This window comes from Phacochoerus africanus, chromosome 8 (genome assembly GCF_016906955.1).
Source record: "Phacochoerus africanus isolate WHEZ1 chromosome 8, ROS_Pafr_v1, whole genome shotgun sequence".
NCBI classification, from domain to species: domain Eukaryota; kingdom Metazoa; phylum Chordata; class Mammalia; order Artiodactyla; family Suidae; genus Phacochoerus; species Phacochoerus africanus.
This window is the reverse complement of record NC_062551.1, coordinates 56,836,546-56,854,455: the sequence shown is the minus strand read 5'-3', so window position 1 is coordinate 56,854,455 and position 17,910 is coordinate 56,836,546. Positions and strand designations below refer to the sequence as shown.

The following is a 17,910-nucleotide window of genomic DNA, read 5'->3' as shown; positions in this document are numbered from 1 at the left end:
AAGGTGTGTTCCCTCTATACCCACTTGGGTAAGAGCTTTTATCATGAATGGGTGTTGGATTTTGTCAGATGCTTTTTCTGCATCTGTTGAGATGATCATGTGGTTTTTGACTTCTATTTTGTTATTGTGGTGTATGACGTTGATTTTTCTTCTATGGTTTTTTACATCTCTGTTTCATTGATTTCCTCTCTAATCTTTATGATAACCTTCTTTCTGCTGACTTTAGGTTTTGTTTGTTCTTCTTTTTCCAGCTCTTTTAGGTGGTGGGTTAAGGTGTCAATTGGAGATTTTTCCTCTTTTTTGAGGAAGGCCTGTATCACTGTGAACGTCCCTCTTTTGTGGCATCACATAGATTTTGAATGGTTGTGTTTTCGTTATCATTTGTCTCGAGGTATTTTTTAATTTCCCTTTTGATTTCCTCATTGACCTATTTGTTTTTTAGTAGCATGTTGTTTAGTCTACATGTAGTCAACTTTTTCTCATTTCTTTTCCTGTGGTTGATTTCTAGTCTCATGCCATTGTGGCCAGAGAAAATACTTGAAATAATTTCTATACTCTTACAAGTGTTGAGGTTAGTTTTGTGCCCTAGTGTGTGGTCAGTCCTTGAGCTTGTTCCATGTGCACTTGAATAGAATGTATATTTTACTTTTTTTTTTTTGGAAGTAATGTTCTAAAAATATCAATTAAATATAACTTCTATTGTGGCATTTAGGATCTCTGTTGCCTTAATGATTTTTTTGGCCAGAGGATCTGTCCATTGATGTGAGTGGGGTGTTAAAGTCTCCTACTATTGTTGTATTCCCATCCGTTTCTCCTTTTATGTTTGTTAATGTTTGTTGTATGTGTTTAGGTGCTTCTATATTAGGGACATATGTACTTACAAGTGCAATATCCTCTTCTCAAATTGATCCCTTTATTATTAAATAGTGTTCTTCTTTGTCTTTTTTTACTGCTGTTTTGTTTGTTTGTTTGTCTTTTGTCTTCTTAGGGCTGCACTTGAGGCATATGGAGGTTCCCAGGCTAGAGGTCTCATTAGAGCTACAGCTGCCAGCCACAGCCGCAGCAACGCCAGATCCGAGCTGTATCTGTATCCTACACCACAGGTAACAGCAACGCCACATCCTCAACCCACTGAGTGAGGTCGGGGATCGAACCTGCAACCTCACGGTTCCTAGTCAGATTTGTTTCCTCTGCGCCACGACAGGAACTCCTCTTGCTGTTGTTTTAAAGACTGTTTTGTCTCATATGAACATAGGAACTCCCGCATTCCTGTCTTTTCCTTTCATGTGAAATATCTTTTTCTGTTCCCTCACTTGGAATTTATATGTGTCCTTTGCCCTAAGGTGAGTCTCTTGTAGGCAGCCTAGTGTAGGCTCTTTTGTTTTTTATATCCAGTGTGGCAGTCTGTGTCTTCTGATGGAAGCATTCAGTCTGTTGACACTTAAGGTAATTATTGATAAGTATGTATTTATTGCCATTTTAAACCTTGTTTTCCAGTTGATTCTTTGTTTCCCCTTGGTTCCTTAACTTTTTTGGTTGGATGATTTCCTTTCATTTTATGCTCATGTCCTCTTTTTACTTTTTGAGAATGTGTTGTTTGGTTTTGATTTGTGTTTCAAGTATGTTAACCTGCTTTAGCCTGATGGTCATACAGGCTCAAGCACATTCTTAGAAAGAGTCTAGACGTTCTTTCCTGCCCCACATTTTATGATTTCGAAGTCAGTTTTTTACATCTTCGTGTTTGTCCTTTTGCTGTTCCTTTTGTTTATCATTGCCTTTACAATAGGTTTTTCCCCCCTTTTACCTCTGTGTACTGGCTTAGTCAAGTGATTACTTTCCAATTTTGATTTCCTCCATCCTGTATCTTCTTACTTGTTTCCTATTTAGAGAGGCCTTCCAGGATGTCTTTTAGAATGGGTTTAGTACAGTTATATTTCTGTTTTTGTTGAGGAATTCTTTATTTCTCCTATTTTAAATGATATTCTTGCTGTTTATAATGTTCTAGGCTGCAGATTTTTCCCTTTTAGAACAGCAGATGTATCTTGCCCACTCTCTTCTGGCCTGTGGTGTTTCTGTAGAGAAATAAGCTGATAGCCTGAATGGGGGCTCCCTTTATAATTAACTCTTTGTTTTTTTTCTGCTGCCTTTAGAATCCTCTCCTTGTCTTTAACTTTTGTCATTTTTATTATAGTATGTCCTGGTGTGGGTCTGTTTGGGTTCCACTTGTTTGGGCCCTCTGTGCTTCCTGTATATTGATACCTGTTTCCTTTAGATTTGGAAAGTTTGCAGCCATAATTTCTTCAGATAATTTTCCATACCCCTTTCTTTTCCTTCTCCTCTGGAATCCCTATCATGCGTACATTGGCCTGCTTTACCTTATCCCATAGAGCTCTGACATTGCTTTCTCATTTCTTCCTTGGCTTTTTTGTCTGCTGTCCTGATTGGCTGATTCCATTCCTTATTCCATCTTTCAGGTCACTTATTCGTTGCTCTGCATCATTCATTCTGCTCCTCAGTGCCTTTTACTCACTTGTATCTCTGCAAATGCATTTCCTAATTTTTCTTGTCTCCTCCGTATATTTTCATGTTCCTTTCTAAAGAAGTCTGCATTACTGTTCCTATCTGCTCTTAATTCATACTCGCTCTTAATTCCTTCACTAGTTTCACTGTCTCCTTTTTGAACTCAGTGTCTATTAGACCACACAGGTCTGTTTCATTGTTTGCTCCTTCAGGGGAATTCTCTTGTTCCTTTAACTGTCAATGGTTCCTGAGCTTCTTCATTTTGCTTATATTTTTTGTATTCTGTGAGTGTAGAGAAGACAACTACTGGAGTCCTGGAGGGCTATTTATATGTGATAGCGCCCCTGGGTAGTTATGAGGGCTTACTGTTGTGTGTGGGTTTTTTTTTTTTTTTTTTTTTTGGCCTGAGGGCTGCTGTTGGTTTGGTTGCTTGCTGACTCTTTCCTCAGTGCGTGCAGGCTGTTATCTATCCTCTTGATAGGAGGCATGCTAGTGTAAGGCCTGTGCTTGCTTCCAGGAATATGGAGGCAATGGACAGGGCTAGTAGTCAGTGCCCGGTTGCTATGCCCTTGACAGTGGCGAGGACCCTGAGGGAGGTGGCGCAGGCTGCTCCTGTTTGCAGGCCCCTGGGAAGTGGCAGTAACCCTCAGGCAGGTTTAGACGGCACCCAGAGCATTTGGCAGTGGCAGCAGCAGGGTGGGTGCGGGTGCGTTCCCAGGGGAGTGAGAGTAATAACACACAGTGCTCAGCTGCAGTGCCCTCCTTTCTGCCAACCCCTCAGGTGACTGGGGCCAAAGGTGGTGCCTGTTCACAGACCCCTAGTGGTGGTGGGCCATGCCCATCTCTGCAGTCCAAGATAGCCTCAGTGGTTTACCCTGCCACCTACAGCCCATGCAAGAGGTGCCACACTGCCCATTGCCTGTGCAAAAGGCGCTCCACCTCCCAAGAGCCTGCACATGGGCAGAGAAAGATACTCCTGCGGCAGTCTCGCCCCTCCTTCTCTCACGCTCCCCAACAATGGCGCCTCCCTTGGCTGTGACATTCTGCTCCCTCGTGATGCGCTGCTCCCTAGCCCCGCAGGCTGTCTCCACACAGCCAACCCTCGTCCTCTCCCTGGAACTGACCTCCGAAGCCTGAGTCTTGGGACGCAGCTCCTGCCTGAGTGTCAGGCTGTGGTGTCAAGAGTTGGTGGTTCTGATGGTCTGTGGGGCTCTCTCTCTGCTTTGCCCTCCTCAGTCCCGCTGCTGTGCTTTGCTCTGAGGCTTGGAGGTCCCTCCATTTCAGCTGATCTCCCCTTCAGTTGGGTGGCCTCCCAGGGTGTCAATTCCTTTCCTCTTTCACAGCTCTCTCTCTCAGGAGTGCTGGTCTTGTCCTGATGCCTTTCATTTCTCTTCTCTCTCTCTTTTTTCTTTTGTTTTCCCCAGTTATTTGGAGGGTTTCTTGCCCCCTTTGGAGCCTAAAGTTCTTTTGGCAGCGTTCAGTAGATGTTCTGCATGAATCCTTCCACATGTAGATGGGTTTTTTGGATGTGTTTTTGGGAGAAGGGGAGCACCGCATCTTACTCCTCTGCCATCTTGATCCCGTCTCCAGCAGTTTTTTTTTTCCCTAAGGTAGTTGAAGCTAAATGAGTGAGTCACTGACTTTAAATCTTAGTGATTGGGTATGAGATGGAAAATTCAGAAACAGACCTCAGTGACAGAGGGTGTTTTAGTCCTTTATTGAATTTATTCTATGAAATCAATCTTAGTTTCTGACAGTTGGAAATTATTTAAATCAGTTCCATCACCTCTATTTCTGAGAGGTTATTTTTTCACTCTGTTGATTTATCCTCTGACACAAAGAAGTTTTTATCTTTGATGTAGATCAGGTTCCAGCTTCGCTCTTTTGCTAGTAGATAGCTAGTTTCTCTGCACCATTTCTTCTTGAGACTGTCCTTTCCCCTTCTTGTAGTCTTGGCAGTCCTTGTCAGGGTTTTATTTATATTCCAAGGATTATTTCTGATACTTTCATCTGTTCCGTTGGTTTATAAATCTGTGTTTATGCCACTGCCACATCATCTCGTTTACTTTGTAAAAATGTTTTCCAAAATCTAAAAATGTTGGCCTTCATCTATTTTTTCAAGACTTTTTTGCATCCCTTGAGATTTCCTATGAATTTTAGCATCATTTTTCTCTCTTACTGCAAAAATTACCGTTGAAATTTTAATGGGGATTCCTTTGCATTGGCAGAACACTTGGGGTGATATGGTCATTTTAAGACTCAGAAATCTTCCAGTCCATGATTTGTATCTCTGTGTACTTCCTTTAGAACATTTAATAGTTTTTTGGAGTTCCCATCATGGTAGAGCAGAAACAAATCCAACTGGGAACCATGAGGTTGCAGGTTCAATCCCTGGCCTTGCTCGGTGGGTTAAGGATCCGGCATTGCCATGAGCTGTGGTGTAGATCGTAGACACAGCTCAGATCTGGTATGGCTGTGGCTGTGGTGTAGGCTGGCAGCTGTATCTCCAATTAGACCCCGAGCCTGGGAACCTCCATATGCCTTAGGTGTGACCCTAGAGGACAAAAGACCAAAAAAAAAAAAAGAACATTTAATAGTTTTCAATATACAAGTCTTTCATCTCCTTGGCTAATATTTTCCTAATCATTCTATGTCTTTTGATGCTATAGTAAATAGGATTATTCTCTGATTTTTTTTTTGGGGGGGGCCTCACCCACAGTTTGTGGGCCAGGGAGCAAACCTGTACCACAGCAGTGACTACGCCTGATCCTTAATCTGCTGCACCACGAGAGAACCCCTCTAATTTTTGCAGTGTTCCTTGTGTGTAGAAATACCACTGATTTTTGCATGGCTTTATGCCGCAACTTTTCTGAAGTTGTTTCTTTGAATTAGTTGTTTTATCATGGAATGTTTTTGTGTGCACAAATAAGACCTTTTCAGTTACCAAAAAAGATAACTCAGGAGTCCCCTGGTGGCTTAGTGGTTAAGGATCCAGCATTGTCACTGCTGTGGCCAGCGTTTGATCCTTGGCCCAGGAACTTCCATACGCCACAGGTGTGTGTGGTGGTGGTGGTGGTGGTGGGGAGGATAGTTTGTGTGTTTGCTGTGCTGTTTCTTAGCTTCTTGACGAGTTTCTCAGAGCGTCTCTGACGGTTTTCTCCTCTGGAGTATTAGAGCCCATCTTCTCTGATGAGCTATGATGTCGATAAGTAGTTGTTATCTATAGAAAGTGTTTAGAGTAGTGCTTAGTATATAGGAAGTATTTGAACACCTTAGTCGTTGCTAAGTCTGGTATCATCATCATTTAAGTTTTTCACTTAAAAAAAAAAAAGTCTGCTGCAGGGACTTTGTCATCTCTGAGGATGCCAATCATACTGTTAGTCATATAGATTTGGAACATCACTCAAGTGTTTAGCGTAATATCTAACACTTCTGCACAGCATTGTTGAATTTTATTTGCATGTATTTCATGTGTCTTCTCACTATCAAAAATCCCATATGGACTGGAGGATATCACAGTTTTATGAACTAGCAAGAGGAATTAAAATTAGAGGCCCATAATTTGCTCCAAATACCTTTACATGCATCTTTCACGGTACATCCTGATTGGTCCTTTCCCCTCTCTCCTCTTCTCATTTTGTGTGACAATAAAAACTGTCCTCAGGGCCCCTTGGTGAAATGGTTTTCATTTCAGGGACCATTGACCTTGGAGGACGTGGCCATCGAGTTCTCTCCGGAGGAGTGGGCCTGCCTGGACCCTGCCCAGAGGGCCTTGTACAGGGACGTGATGCTGGAGACCTGCAGGAACCTGCTCTCCCTGGGTGAGCATCGCTTCCCTCCGGGAGTCGGGATCTGCCCTTGGGTATCTTTGCATTTTCCCGTGTGTGCCTCTTGGGAGCCCCTGCTTTGCTTGACTCAGACACAGAAAGCTTCCTGGTGCTGCACTAGGAGTTTAAACCTACTTTTCCAGAGTTCCCATGGTGGCACAATGGTAAGGAACCCTGCTGGTATCTATGACGACATGGGTTTGATCCCTGGCCCTGCTCAGTGGGTTGGGGAATCGGCTTGCCATGAGCTGTGGTGTAGGTTTGAGTTAAGAGTTCTAGGCAGTGAGCTATATTTTTGCATATTATACTGTTTTCTGTTCGGGAGGAAGCAGTGCATGAATTTTTCAGTTATTTTTCTAGACTTATTTGTAATGTCCTCCAGCCTTAGCTGAACAAAGAACTAGGATTCTGGAACAACCGCTAGAAATAAGAGTCTTCTTACGTGGAAGAATTTGTTTCTTAGCTGAATATTTTACCCACTTTGTAGTAAGAGAAAGAGCCCTGTGCTGTGGGGAAGGATGTGCCTGCCTTTGGGAACCTATCAGCATGTGAACACAGGTCAGGGTCTCAGAAGTCTAGAGGGGAGTTCCTGCCATGGCACAGCAGGTTAAGGGTCTGGTTTTGCTACAGCCGTGGTATAAGTTGCAGCTGAAGCTCGGATCAGATACCTGGCCCAGGAACTTTCACAGGCCACAGGTGCAGCCAAAAAATAAAAAAATAAAAAAATAAAATAAATAAGGGAAACCTCATTATTAGTAATGTTTGATTAACTCTCCTCTCATTGGAGAGTTCCATGGGAATAGCAAAGATAATTTATTACTGTGAACTCTCAGAGGAAATTTTTCTTCTCTTTAGCTTAGCACTCTCTCCTTCAACATGTAAAATGTATTCCGCAACCAGAGACTAAAAATTTCTTCCAGGTAATCCAGTATTTGGGCATAGAACTGTCTTAGTATTTTCTTCTCGTTTTTGTGATTTCTCTTGCATCAGTTTCAATTTATTTTAATGTCCCCTCTTTCATTTCTGATTTAAATTTGGGTCTTAGCTCCTCGTTATTTAACGTAGAGAAAGCGTTTGTGCATTTTCTTATCAAAGAATGAACTCATAGTGTTGTGACTTTCTGTAGTTTTCTGAATTCCATGTATCTCTAATTCTTTTGCTTATCTTCCGATACCTTAGTTATATGTTCTTTTAAGATCTTTCCCTTTTTTTTTTTTTTAGCTTTTTGGAACACATTATATAAGTACCTCTTTTATGTGTTTAAAGTGTTGGGTGTGCTGATTTGATATGTGTTTGTATTGCAAGATGATTACCTCAGTGGGTTTCTTGTTTTTGGCCATACTCACAACATGTGGAAGTTCCCAGGGCAGGCATTGAACCAGAGCCACAACTGTGCCAACACTGGATCATTCATCCGCTTAGCCATCAGGGAACTCCACAGGAGCTTTCTTCACTCTTTCAGCCACACAGTTACCGTATTTCTTTGTGTGCTAAGAACAGTAAGGGTTTACTGTCTTAACAACTTTCAATTAAAGACTACATTGTTGATAACTCTAATCACCATAGCCCACAAGAGATTTGTAGAAGTCCTTCCCCTTAGAACTGGAAATGGAGTCTTTTGTCCATATCCTCCCCATTCGACCAATCCCCAACCCCTGCTCTGTTTCTAATTCACTCTTTTAAAAAATCTTTCAAATAATTTATTCCACGGATAAGTGAGATCATTCAGCATTAGTCTTTCTGTCTGGCTGAGCAGTAGTCACAGTGTCCAGCCTGACAGTGTACACAACCCGATGTCCTCCTTTTGCCTGGCTAAATAATATTGCATTGTGCACATTTACCAGATTCTTTTTGCCCATTTGTCTGTGGAAACTTAGGTCGTTTATAAGCTGTGGCTATTGTAATTACTGCTGTGACAAACCTGAGAGTGCAGGTATCTTTTTAGGACAATGATTTGGAAGAGAAATTGTTGCGTACCTATATCTCTATGTTTTAATACATTTTGAGGAACCTTAAACTGTTTTCCATAGTGGCTGTATCAGTTCCCATAATCCAGACCCATTTCATGTATTCCTCCATTTTCAGCATCATTTGTCATCTCTTGTCTTTTTGATGGCAGCCCTTCTTGGCAATATTTCATTGTGGTTTGTTTCTCTGTTTTTGGCTTCGCGCAAAAAAGTTCCTGGGCCAGAGATTGAACCTGTGTCACAGCAGCGACTTGAGCAGAGCTCCTTGTGGTTTGATTTGCATTTCCTCCTGAGTGGACCTCTGGGAAATGGGAGACTTGCTTCAGTTCAATCTCTATACAATATAAGGAAGAGCCTGGGAGTCCAAAGCCAGCAAGTTGTCATGAACTTTCCTTCACTTTTTTGCTTAGTATTTAAGGCATAGGCAGTTGCTTGGGTGCAACAGCTCCTTTTCTGCTTTGTAGAGTTTTTCCAAGGTCTTTTGTATTTGTGTGTTGTTTTTATCTTTGGTTCCTTGAGGAGTAATAAGTGCCTGTGGTTTACTGTTCTGGTGTCCTGGTGACATCATTCACCATCCTTTTTTCTTTCTTGCAGAGCTTGTGTTAAGAAATGCAATGTGAGTTCCCACTTGTAGCTCAGTGGAAACAGACCCAGCTAGAATCCATGAGGATGTGGGTTCGATCCCTGGCTCTGCTTAGTGGGTTAAAGATCCCGCATTGCTGTGGCTATGGTGTAGGCTGGCAGCTGTAGCTATGGTTTTATTCAGCCCCTAGCCTGGGAACTACTATATGCTGCACCTGAGGCCCTAAAAAAAAGAAAAGGAAAAGAAATGTAACGATATGATTTCCAGTAACTAGAGAGGCCAGCTAACTACAACTAGGAACCATGAGGTTGTGTGTTTGATCCCTCGTCTCCTTCAGTGGGTTAAGGATCTGGCATTGTCGTGAGCTATGGTGTTGTTCAAAGATGCGGCTCGGATCCTGACTTGCTGTGGTGTAGGCCAGCAGCTGTAGCTCCGATTGGACCCCTAGCCTGGGAACCTCCATGTGCCAAGGGTGCAGCCCTAAAAAGCAAAAAACAAAACAAAACAAAACAAAAAAAAGTTTTGTCAAATTGTTCACTTTCTCTGTGTTGTGTTTCCCATTTCTTATCTGCCACTCATTTAGGTTATTTATTTGATATGCTGGTTTTAGATTATCTACTTTTATTGTTTTTTATTTATTTATTTATTTTTTGTCTTTTTGGCTTTTCTAGGGCCACTTCCCACGGCATATGGAGGTTCCCAGGCTAGGAATCGAATCAGAGCTGTAGATGCTAGCCTGTGCCAGAGCCAGAGCAACTCGGGATCCAAGCCGCGTCTGCGACCTACACCACAGCTCATGGCAACGCCAGATCCTTAACCCACTGAGCAAGGCCAGGGATTGAACCCGCAACCTCATGGTTCCTAGTCAGATTCGTTAACCACTGTGCCACGATGGTGACTCTGATTATTTACTTTTATAATGTACTGTCTGTTTTTTAGTACTTATTTATTGATAATAGGTATGTAGAATTCATGTATAGTATCCTATTCTTCTCTCCTCAGTTATGAGATGGCAGTGTGGCTCCAGTTCACTGGTCTGTGCTTTTGGCTCATGGTGGAAAAATAGACTTTTTTGGGCTAGCTCTTGTTTAATGTCAGTGTTTTTGTCACAGGTCGTTTGTAACTAGGGTGCCCTGCCATTATTAGAACTCCCTCTGATCACTTCCTCTTTGCTATCATGTTCCTAAAAATTTTAAGATCATAGGCAGTTTCATAACTCTGGTAGAAGTACTAGTTTTAGCGTAATATCTTGTATTTTAACATGGAATATTTATTTATAAATTATAATGAATAGGATACTCATAGTCTTTTATGTCTTGTAGATATCTCTCATGTACATGTGATCAAAAAATTACAACTAGAAGCAAACACTGGTAGAGGAGAAGTATTCCACACATTGATGTTGGGAAGACATGAAAGGAATGAAATGAAACATTTTTATCTCAGGTTAATCCAGGAAAATATATGTGAATTTGATCCTCAGCAGAGAGATGCAGTAAGAAATTACAAAGTAATGCCCATAACCCATAACAAATATTTCACTCATATGAGAGATCAACATGGTAGAAGTGTTACAGGAATCCAGCCTGCTGAAAATAGGTGTACCTTAAGCTTACAGGACAACCCGCATATTTCTAAAAGTGAAGAGAAAATTGAGGAAATTCATCAAGCCGAGAAGAGTATCAGCAGTAGTGGCTCATTTCTACAACTTCAAGAAATTTCTTCTAGTGTCCAAACCAACGTTTTGAATCTATATGGGGATGATTTTATGCATCATTCAGTACTGACACAAGACCAGAGGGCATCCAGGGAAAGACCTTACCAATGTAATGAGGGTGACAAAACCTTTCTTCAGGGAACATACTCGAAAAGACATCAGAGCATCAGTACAGGAGAGAAATTGCATAAATGTGATACATGTGAAAGAGTCTTTTCTCGGAATTCATACCTTGCAGTTCATCAGAGTATTCATAATGGAAAGAAACCTTACAAATGTAATGAATGTGGCAGGGTCTTTAGTCAAAGAACAAAACTTGCAAGGCATCAGAGAACTCACACTGGAGAAGAACCTTACAAATGTAAAGAGTGTGGGAAATCCTTTCATTCTGGCTCCCACCTTGCAGAACATCAGAGAATCCATACAGGAGCAAAACCACATCCATGTCATGTCTGTGGGAAATTCTTTTGTCGACATTACCACCTTTCTGTTCATCAGAGAATTCATGCCAGAGAGAAACCTTACAAATGTTCTGCGTGTGGCAAAACCTTTAGTCATGGCTCACTTCTCAGGCGGCATCAGATAAGCTCTACAGGAAAGATACATGAGTGTGACGTATGTGGCAAGGTCTCTAGTCAAAAGACAACCCTTGAAAAGCAGAGAATTCACACTGGAGAGACTCCTTACAAATGTCATGTGTGCGGCAAGGTCTTTGGTTATAATTCAAAGCTTGAGCGACATCAGAGAATTCCCACTGGAGGGAAACCTTACCCATGCAATGAGTGTGGCAAGCTCTTTAATCAGGAAACAACACTTTTAACTCATCAGAGAAGTCATACTAGAGAGAAGCCTTACACATGTCCTGACTGTGGCAAGGACTTTAGTCATAAGACAACCCTCTTAACTCGTCAGAGAATTCATACTGGAGAGAAGCCTTACAAACGTAATGAGGGTCACAAGGTCTTCAGTCGTGGTTCAAGCCTTTCAAGACATCATAGAATTCATGCTGGAGGGAAACCTCACGAATGTCGTGAGTGTGGCAAGGTCTTTAGTTGAAAGGCAACTCTTGCAAGTCACCAGAAAACTCACCGTGGAGAGAAACCTTTCAAAAAGGATGCATGTTGAACATGGAAAAGCCTTGAACTGACATGGATGATCACTGCACATCAAGTAGTAAGTACAGAGGGAAAACCACAGTAATGTGGTCTCTGTGAGGAAGTCTTCCTTCAAAATTGACAGTTTAAATTCCGGGGAGATCCATAGCGGGAGAAACCATGCAAAGGTCGTGAGGATGGCAAAGCCTCACTTAGCCTCAGGTAATCCCTACTGGACAGAAACTGTAGAAATGTAGTGAATGTCTCCAAGAATTGAGTCAAACTTCGTACCTTCAGGTTGACCAGTGACTTCGTGCTAGAGAGAAACCCAACAAACGTGTAATGAGTGTGGAAAATCCTTCCGTGTTGACTAGGGTTAACTTACTGTCAGGTAATCCGTGTTTCTGAGGGACTTTATGCAGCAGAGCTATCAACACGTGTCCTCATCTTAGCCTCATTGGTAAAGTCATACTGGAGAGAAATGAAGGACATGTATTCACTATGATGAGGCCTTTAGACAAGGAATTAGTTCACTGAGTAATCTATTCTGGAGATGACCACGTAAATGCCATGGATGGGAAAAGCCTTTACCCCTCACCACTCATGAGATGATCCGTGTTGCTGAGTGTGGCAAAGCCTTTGGGTTGTGTCTTAAACTGAGTGTTCACCCACTACGTCATCTTTAAAATGGAATAATTATGGGAACGTTGCAAATTAGTGCTCACTCATCACTAGGTACCACAGTCTTTATCCTGCAGAGAAACCACATGGAAGCAATGGCTTCGGAGGGATTTCGCCCCAAGATTGCAGGTTGGAGAACATGCTGGAACAATACTGTATCATGCAATGGATGTGGCAAGAGCTTTACCTTCAGTTCAAGGACTGGAAGAAAGCAGGAAGTCCCTATTGAAGAAGAGCCGTGGAAGTGTACGGCAGAGACTTTATCCAGGCCTCCCAGAGCCCCAGACTTCAGAATGGACATTTTTGAGAGAAACCACACAAAGCAATAAGTGTGGTAAGGCTTGTTCCTCTGGAACATTGAAGATTTATGTTGGAGAACAAGCTTTCAAACGTAATGGATGGTAAGGCTTGTTCCCATGGAACATTGAAAATTTATGTTGGAGAACAAGCTTTCAAACGTAATGAATGGTGTAAAGGTTTACATCAGATGCCCACACCGCGGTCTAACGAGATAATTCATACAGGTCAGTGTATCCACACACCGAATATGGAAACACTTTGAAGAAACAGTGTGTCCTCAGGGGTCCCCACAGAACTTGTATTTCTCAGCATCTTCACAAATGACGTCCATTTGGCGATTTGTTTTTTTTTTTTTTTTTTTTTTTTGAGCAATCCTTAGATCACACATCAAAGAATGCATATTAGGAGTAAATAAATCCAAGGTAACACATACCGCAGATTCATTACAAGGCACAACGTGTTACACGTTAGGACGTGGCGTGTATATGTGCGGAAACAGGACGTGTTTGGAAATGGCCCGTTCTCTTCACCGTGTGAGTATTCAGTTATTTTCTGTTTTTTGCTTTTTAGGGCCACACTCATGGCACAGTCAAGGTCCCAGGCTAGGGGTCGAATCAGAGCTGCGGCTGCCGACCTACCCCACAGCCACAGCTATGCGGGATCCTTAACCCACTGAGTGAGGCCAGGGATCGAACCTGCAACCTTATGGATCCTAGTCAGGTTCATTAACCGCTGAGCCATGAAGGGAACTCCTGAATTTTCTTGGAAAAGGTACATTTTTCTGTCTTTCACCCTGCAGTTTGAAGTCTGTTGATTGTATGCCTTCATTACAGGCCTTTGGTGATGGTCTCTGGGAAGGAGTCAGTGAAATGGGTAGGTGCATTCACATCCATGTTCCCTGGGAAAACAGGGACCCTGAATTGTCAAATATGATGGTATGTGGCTGAGTGCATCAGGAGGGATAAAGAGTGATGGGAAACTGGGACATGATTCATCAAACTCGTTATGTTCAGGGGTTCAGGGTGCCCTTCCAGAGGTAGGTCACACTGGGTTATAGGACAGACTGCTTTGCCACCTGACCTTAAACAGAGCTGGCAGGACGTTAAGGGGCCGGGCTTGTCATGGAAGGAGCATGACAGGTTACTGGGGCCTGAGTTTTCAGCAGAAATGATGCAGGGCGGAAGTTGGTCACGGTCCTCATTGGTTGGCAGTAGCAGGTGTATAGATGTGTGTTTAAAGGAAAATGAGTCTTTTGGTTTGTATTTTTGTTTTCGGCTATGCCTGAGACCCGTGGAAGTTCTAGGGCCCAGGGTCACACCCAAGGCACAGGTGTGACCCTGCTGGATCCTCAACCCACTGCCCCTTCAGGGAATGCCCAGAAAATTAGTCGTATTCTTGGAAATCGAAGAGAGAGTAGTTATCTAGAAGAACATTGAAAATAATCCAAATAGTATGTGTAGTCACATTTAACTGCTGCCATTTCTTTGTGCTACTGTTTTTTATCAAGAATGTACTCTTCTGTTTTAATAATACAGTATAGTCGCTTTTGTCATAACCCTGGGTGACGCCTCTCAACACTCTTTTAACCCCGTCTTGGTGTTTCACAGCCGAGGCTTTTCTTCATGCTAATAATTTATTACAATTCTTTCCCTATAGCATACAAACCTTCCATTGTACAATGTAGTTGTTTAAAATGCTTGTAAAATTAATATATGGATATGTTTATGAGGTATAACTAAGGAACTTACTAGAAGAGCAATTAGCCAAAGGCTTTTAAATTTTCAATTTCAAATTATGATGTTAAGCTGTAAGTCACATTAGTTTTCTACTGTAATAAAAAATTTTTTAAACAATTTTCCTATAGTGTTTTTTCCTTCCACACATTTTTCTTCTTTATGCCAAAAGATATATAAATCAGTGTGTTGTTTTGGGTTTCCTGGGACATGAACACTCAAATAAGTCAGAGATGTCCAAAGCAGATGTTCTGTAAACAGAAAGAGTTCTTAGAGCTCCTGTCGTGGCACAGCGGAAACGAATCCGACGAGGAACCATGAGGTTGTGGGTTCGATCCCTGGCCTCGCTCAGTGGGTTAAGGATCTGGTGTTGTCGGGAGCTGTGGTGTAGGTGGCAGATGCGGCTCGGATCCCGCATTGCTGTGGCTGTGGTGTCGGCCGGCAGCTGTAGCTCTGATTGGACCCCCAGCCTGGGAACCTCCGTATGCTGCGGGTGCAGCTCTAAAAAGCCAAAAAAAAAAAAAAAGAGTTCTTTTATGGCTGTAGTTCATTTGGGGATGGCAGAATGGTAAACTCAAACCTTTGAATGCTCACGTTGACTTTGTTCAGCTGCTTCAGAGTCCAGTATGGAGTCTAGCAAGCATGTATTGTGAATGAATTTCCAAGGATGAATGAGATAGAAACGTCTCGTGATTCCTGATGCAGTTTGTGAGGAGGTAAACTCGATTGCCACGTATCCAGAAGCCTGTCTGCCACTTCCCGGTGTTCCATTCACAGTCAGAGCCAAGGGATCTTGCAGAGAAAATAAGTTTTGTGCTGCTTTTACCGTGGCGTCTGATACCCAGTATCTTCCACCTAATACTTGTTCCTAACCAAAGCCGAATGTTTTTCTTTGATAAGTGACCCTGATTTCTGTGTCTGTTACCATGTCAGACTTTGATTTAGACTCACTGTTATCAATGCTTTATACATAATAACTCATTGGATTTTCATCTCCAAAAAAAAAAGTACTCATGCTTTTTCTCATTTCACAAACGAAGGAATACAGGGCAAAGACAGATTTAAAGCCTCATTTGATTCATTTATTTATTCTTTTTATAGCCGCATCTGCAACAAATGGAAGTTCCTGGGCTAGGAGTCAAATCAGAGCTGCAGCTGCCAGCCTGTGCCATAGCCGCAGCCACAGCCATGGCAACACTGGACCCGAGCTGTATCTGCAATCTGCACTGCAGCTTTGCAGCAACGCCAGGTCCTTAGCCTGCTAAACGAAGCCGGGGATCAAACCCGCATCCTCACTGACACTATGTTGGGTTCTTAACCCCCTGAGCCACAATGGGAACGCCTCAAGTCTCATTTAATCCCTTCTCAGAAAGTGTCTGAATCAGGGTGTCAAGCTATGTCCTCTGGCTTCAAAGACACATTTCTTGACTATGTTGCTACACTCATAAGGCAAGTTATTTTTATTCTTCGACTTTAAATATGGACAGTTAATTTTTTTTTAGTATCTCTTGCCATTTTAAAATAGTTTGTTTTCATATATAATTTTGTGGGTTTTTTAATTTTCTAAAAATTTTTATTGAAATGTAGTTGACGGAGTTTCCATCGTGGCGCAGCAAAAACGAATCCGACTAGGAACCATGGGGTTGCAGGTTCGATCCCTGGCCTCATTCAGTGGGTTGAGGATCTGGCGTTGCCGTGAGCTGGGAGGAGCCTGTGCCTCCTCATCCACTCAATGTTCTCCTTCACGAGAAAGAGCAGCAGTAGGTATTTTTATTTCAGTTTTATTTATTTATTTATTCAGCCTTTTCCAGGGCCGCATTCATAGCATTTGGAAGTTCCCAGGCTAGGGGTCTACTTGGAGCTGCAGCTGCCAGCCTACACCACAGCTCACAGCAACGCCTAATCCCTGACCCACATCCTCATGGATTTACTAGTTGGATTCATTTTCACTGCACCACAATGGGAACTCCCAAGGGTTTTGGGTTTTTGGGTTTTGGGGTTTTTTTTGTTTTTTTGTTTGTTTGTTTTGCTTTTCAGGGCTGTGCCTGTGACATACAGAGGTTCCCAAACTAGGGGTCGAATTGGCTACAGCTGCTGGCCCTTAACCTGCTGAGCCATCAGGAAGCTCCACAACACTTTAGTTTTATCCCAGTAAAACCCATTTTGGACTTCCTGCCTCAAAGACTGTTCTGCTGGAGGAAAAAGATGGAAGGCTCCCCCCCACCCCCGCCAGAAATTTATATTCCATCTTTAAAAGGGTTTTCTCTCTCCAAGATAGTGGAATAGAAGGACCCTAAGCTCACCCTAAGCACACTAACACATGAAAATCACAACTTACTCCAGAACAACCATTGATGAAAAAGACTGGAACCTACCCCAAAAGATCTCCAACTAAAGATAGAAAGAAGGAACTAGAACAAGACAGGTTGGAGGAGAGAGTTGTGATAACACTCAAATCCCGTACCCCCGGTGGGTGATCTGCAGACAGCTTCTCCAGTAGGGCTCCATTTCTCAGCCTCGCCTTAGGCACCCCCAGTCCAAGCGCCTGGCGCTGGGATGAGGAGCCCTCAGGATATTTGGCTTTAAAGGCCGGCTTGGATTGGTTGCAGGAACACCACAGGGATGGGGGAGATGCTTCAACTGTTTTTTATTTTTTATGTTTAAAACTTACAACTGCATTTGTGGTATATGGACGTTCCCAGGCTAGGGGTCATATTGGAGCTGTAGCCGCTGGCCTACACCACTGCCACAGCAACGCTAGATCCGAGCTGCATCTTTGACCTACACCGCAGCTCATGGCAACACTAGATCCTTAACACACTGAGCAAGGCCAGGGATTGAACCCACGTCCTCATGGATACTTGTCAGATTTATTACCCCTGAGCCACAACAGAAACTCCTGGGACCAAGTGTTCATGCAATAATTTCATAGAAACGTGGGCCAGATCTATGTGCTGGTCTTGGAGGGTCTCCTGGAGAGGTGGGGGGCAGCTGTGGCTCACCCTGAGTCCATAGACATTGGTGGTAGACATTTCCAGGACTATGCATCTGCCTGAACTCTCCTGGACGCTGACACTTTGCCACCAAGATCTGGCCCCATACAACAGCTAGTGGTAGGCTCAAGTGCTGGTATGCCTCAGGTCAAACAAAGTGTAATATATGTACAGATACAAAGTTCAAATGAAGTCCCCCCAACACACACACAAGAAACATTTCCTTGATTAGCACTAGTTTTTTGTTTTTTGGTTTGTTTTTGTTTTCGCTTTTTAGGGCTACACTCTCGGCATATGGAGGTTCCCAGGCTGGGGGTCTAATCGGAGCTACAGCTGCCGGCCTACAGCCACAGCCACAGCACCGCGGGGTCCGAGCTGCATCTGTGACCTACACCACAGCTCCCAGCAACACCAGATCCTTAACCCACTGAGCGAGGCCAGGGATCGAACCTGCATCCTCATGGATGCTAGTCGGATTTGTTAACCACTGAGCCC

General features: G+C 42.9%; 1 protein-coding gene across 1 annotated transcript; it reads left to right on the top strand.

Moving 5' to 3' along the window:
• The first annotated feature begins 3,050 nt into the window (after window positions 1-3,050).
• LOC125133252 (zinc finger protein 883-like) lies at window positions 3,051-13,284 on the top strand. The gene is made up of 3 exons (XM_047791368.1): window positions 3,051-3,216; window positions 6,072-6,341; window positions 10,220-13,284. Exons 1-3 carry the CDS (start codon window positions 3,051-3,053, stop codon window positions 11,668-11,670), a joined length of 1,887 nt encoding a protein of 628 aa, XP_047647324.1. The 3' UTR covers window positions 11,671-13,284.
• The last annotated feature ends 4,626 nt before the right edge of the window (window positions 13,285-17,910 follow it).

Coding starts and splice junctions, on each gene's coding strand:
- LOC125133252 (XM_047791368.1), top strand. CDS start 3,051: ATGGACAGGGCTAGTAGTCAGTGCCCGGTTGCTATGCCCTTGACAGTG. Junction 3,217..6,071: donor TTGGCAGTGGCAGCAGCAGG/GTGGGTGCGGGT, acceptor AATTAAAATTAG/AGGCCCATAATTTGCTCCAA. Junction 6,342..10,219: donor CAGGAACCTGCTCTCCCTGG/GTGAGCATCGCT, acceptor TATGTCTTGTAG/ATATCTCTCATGTACATGTG.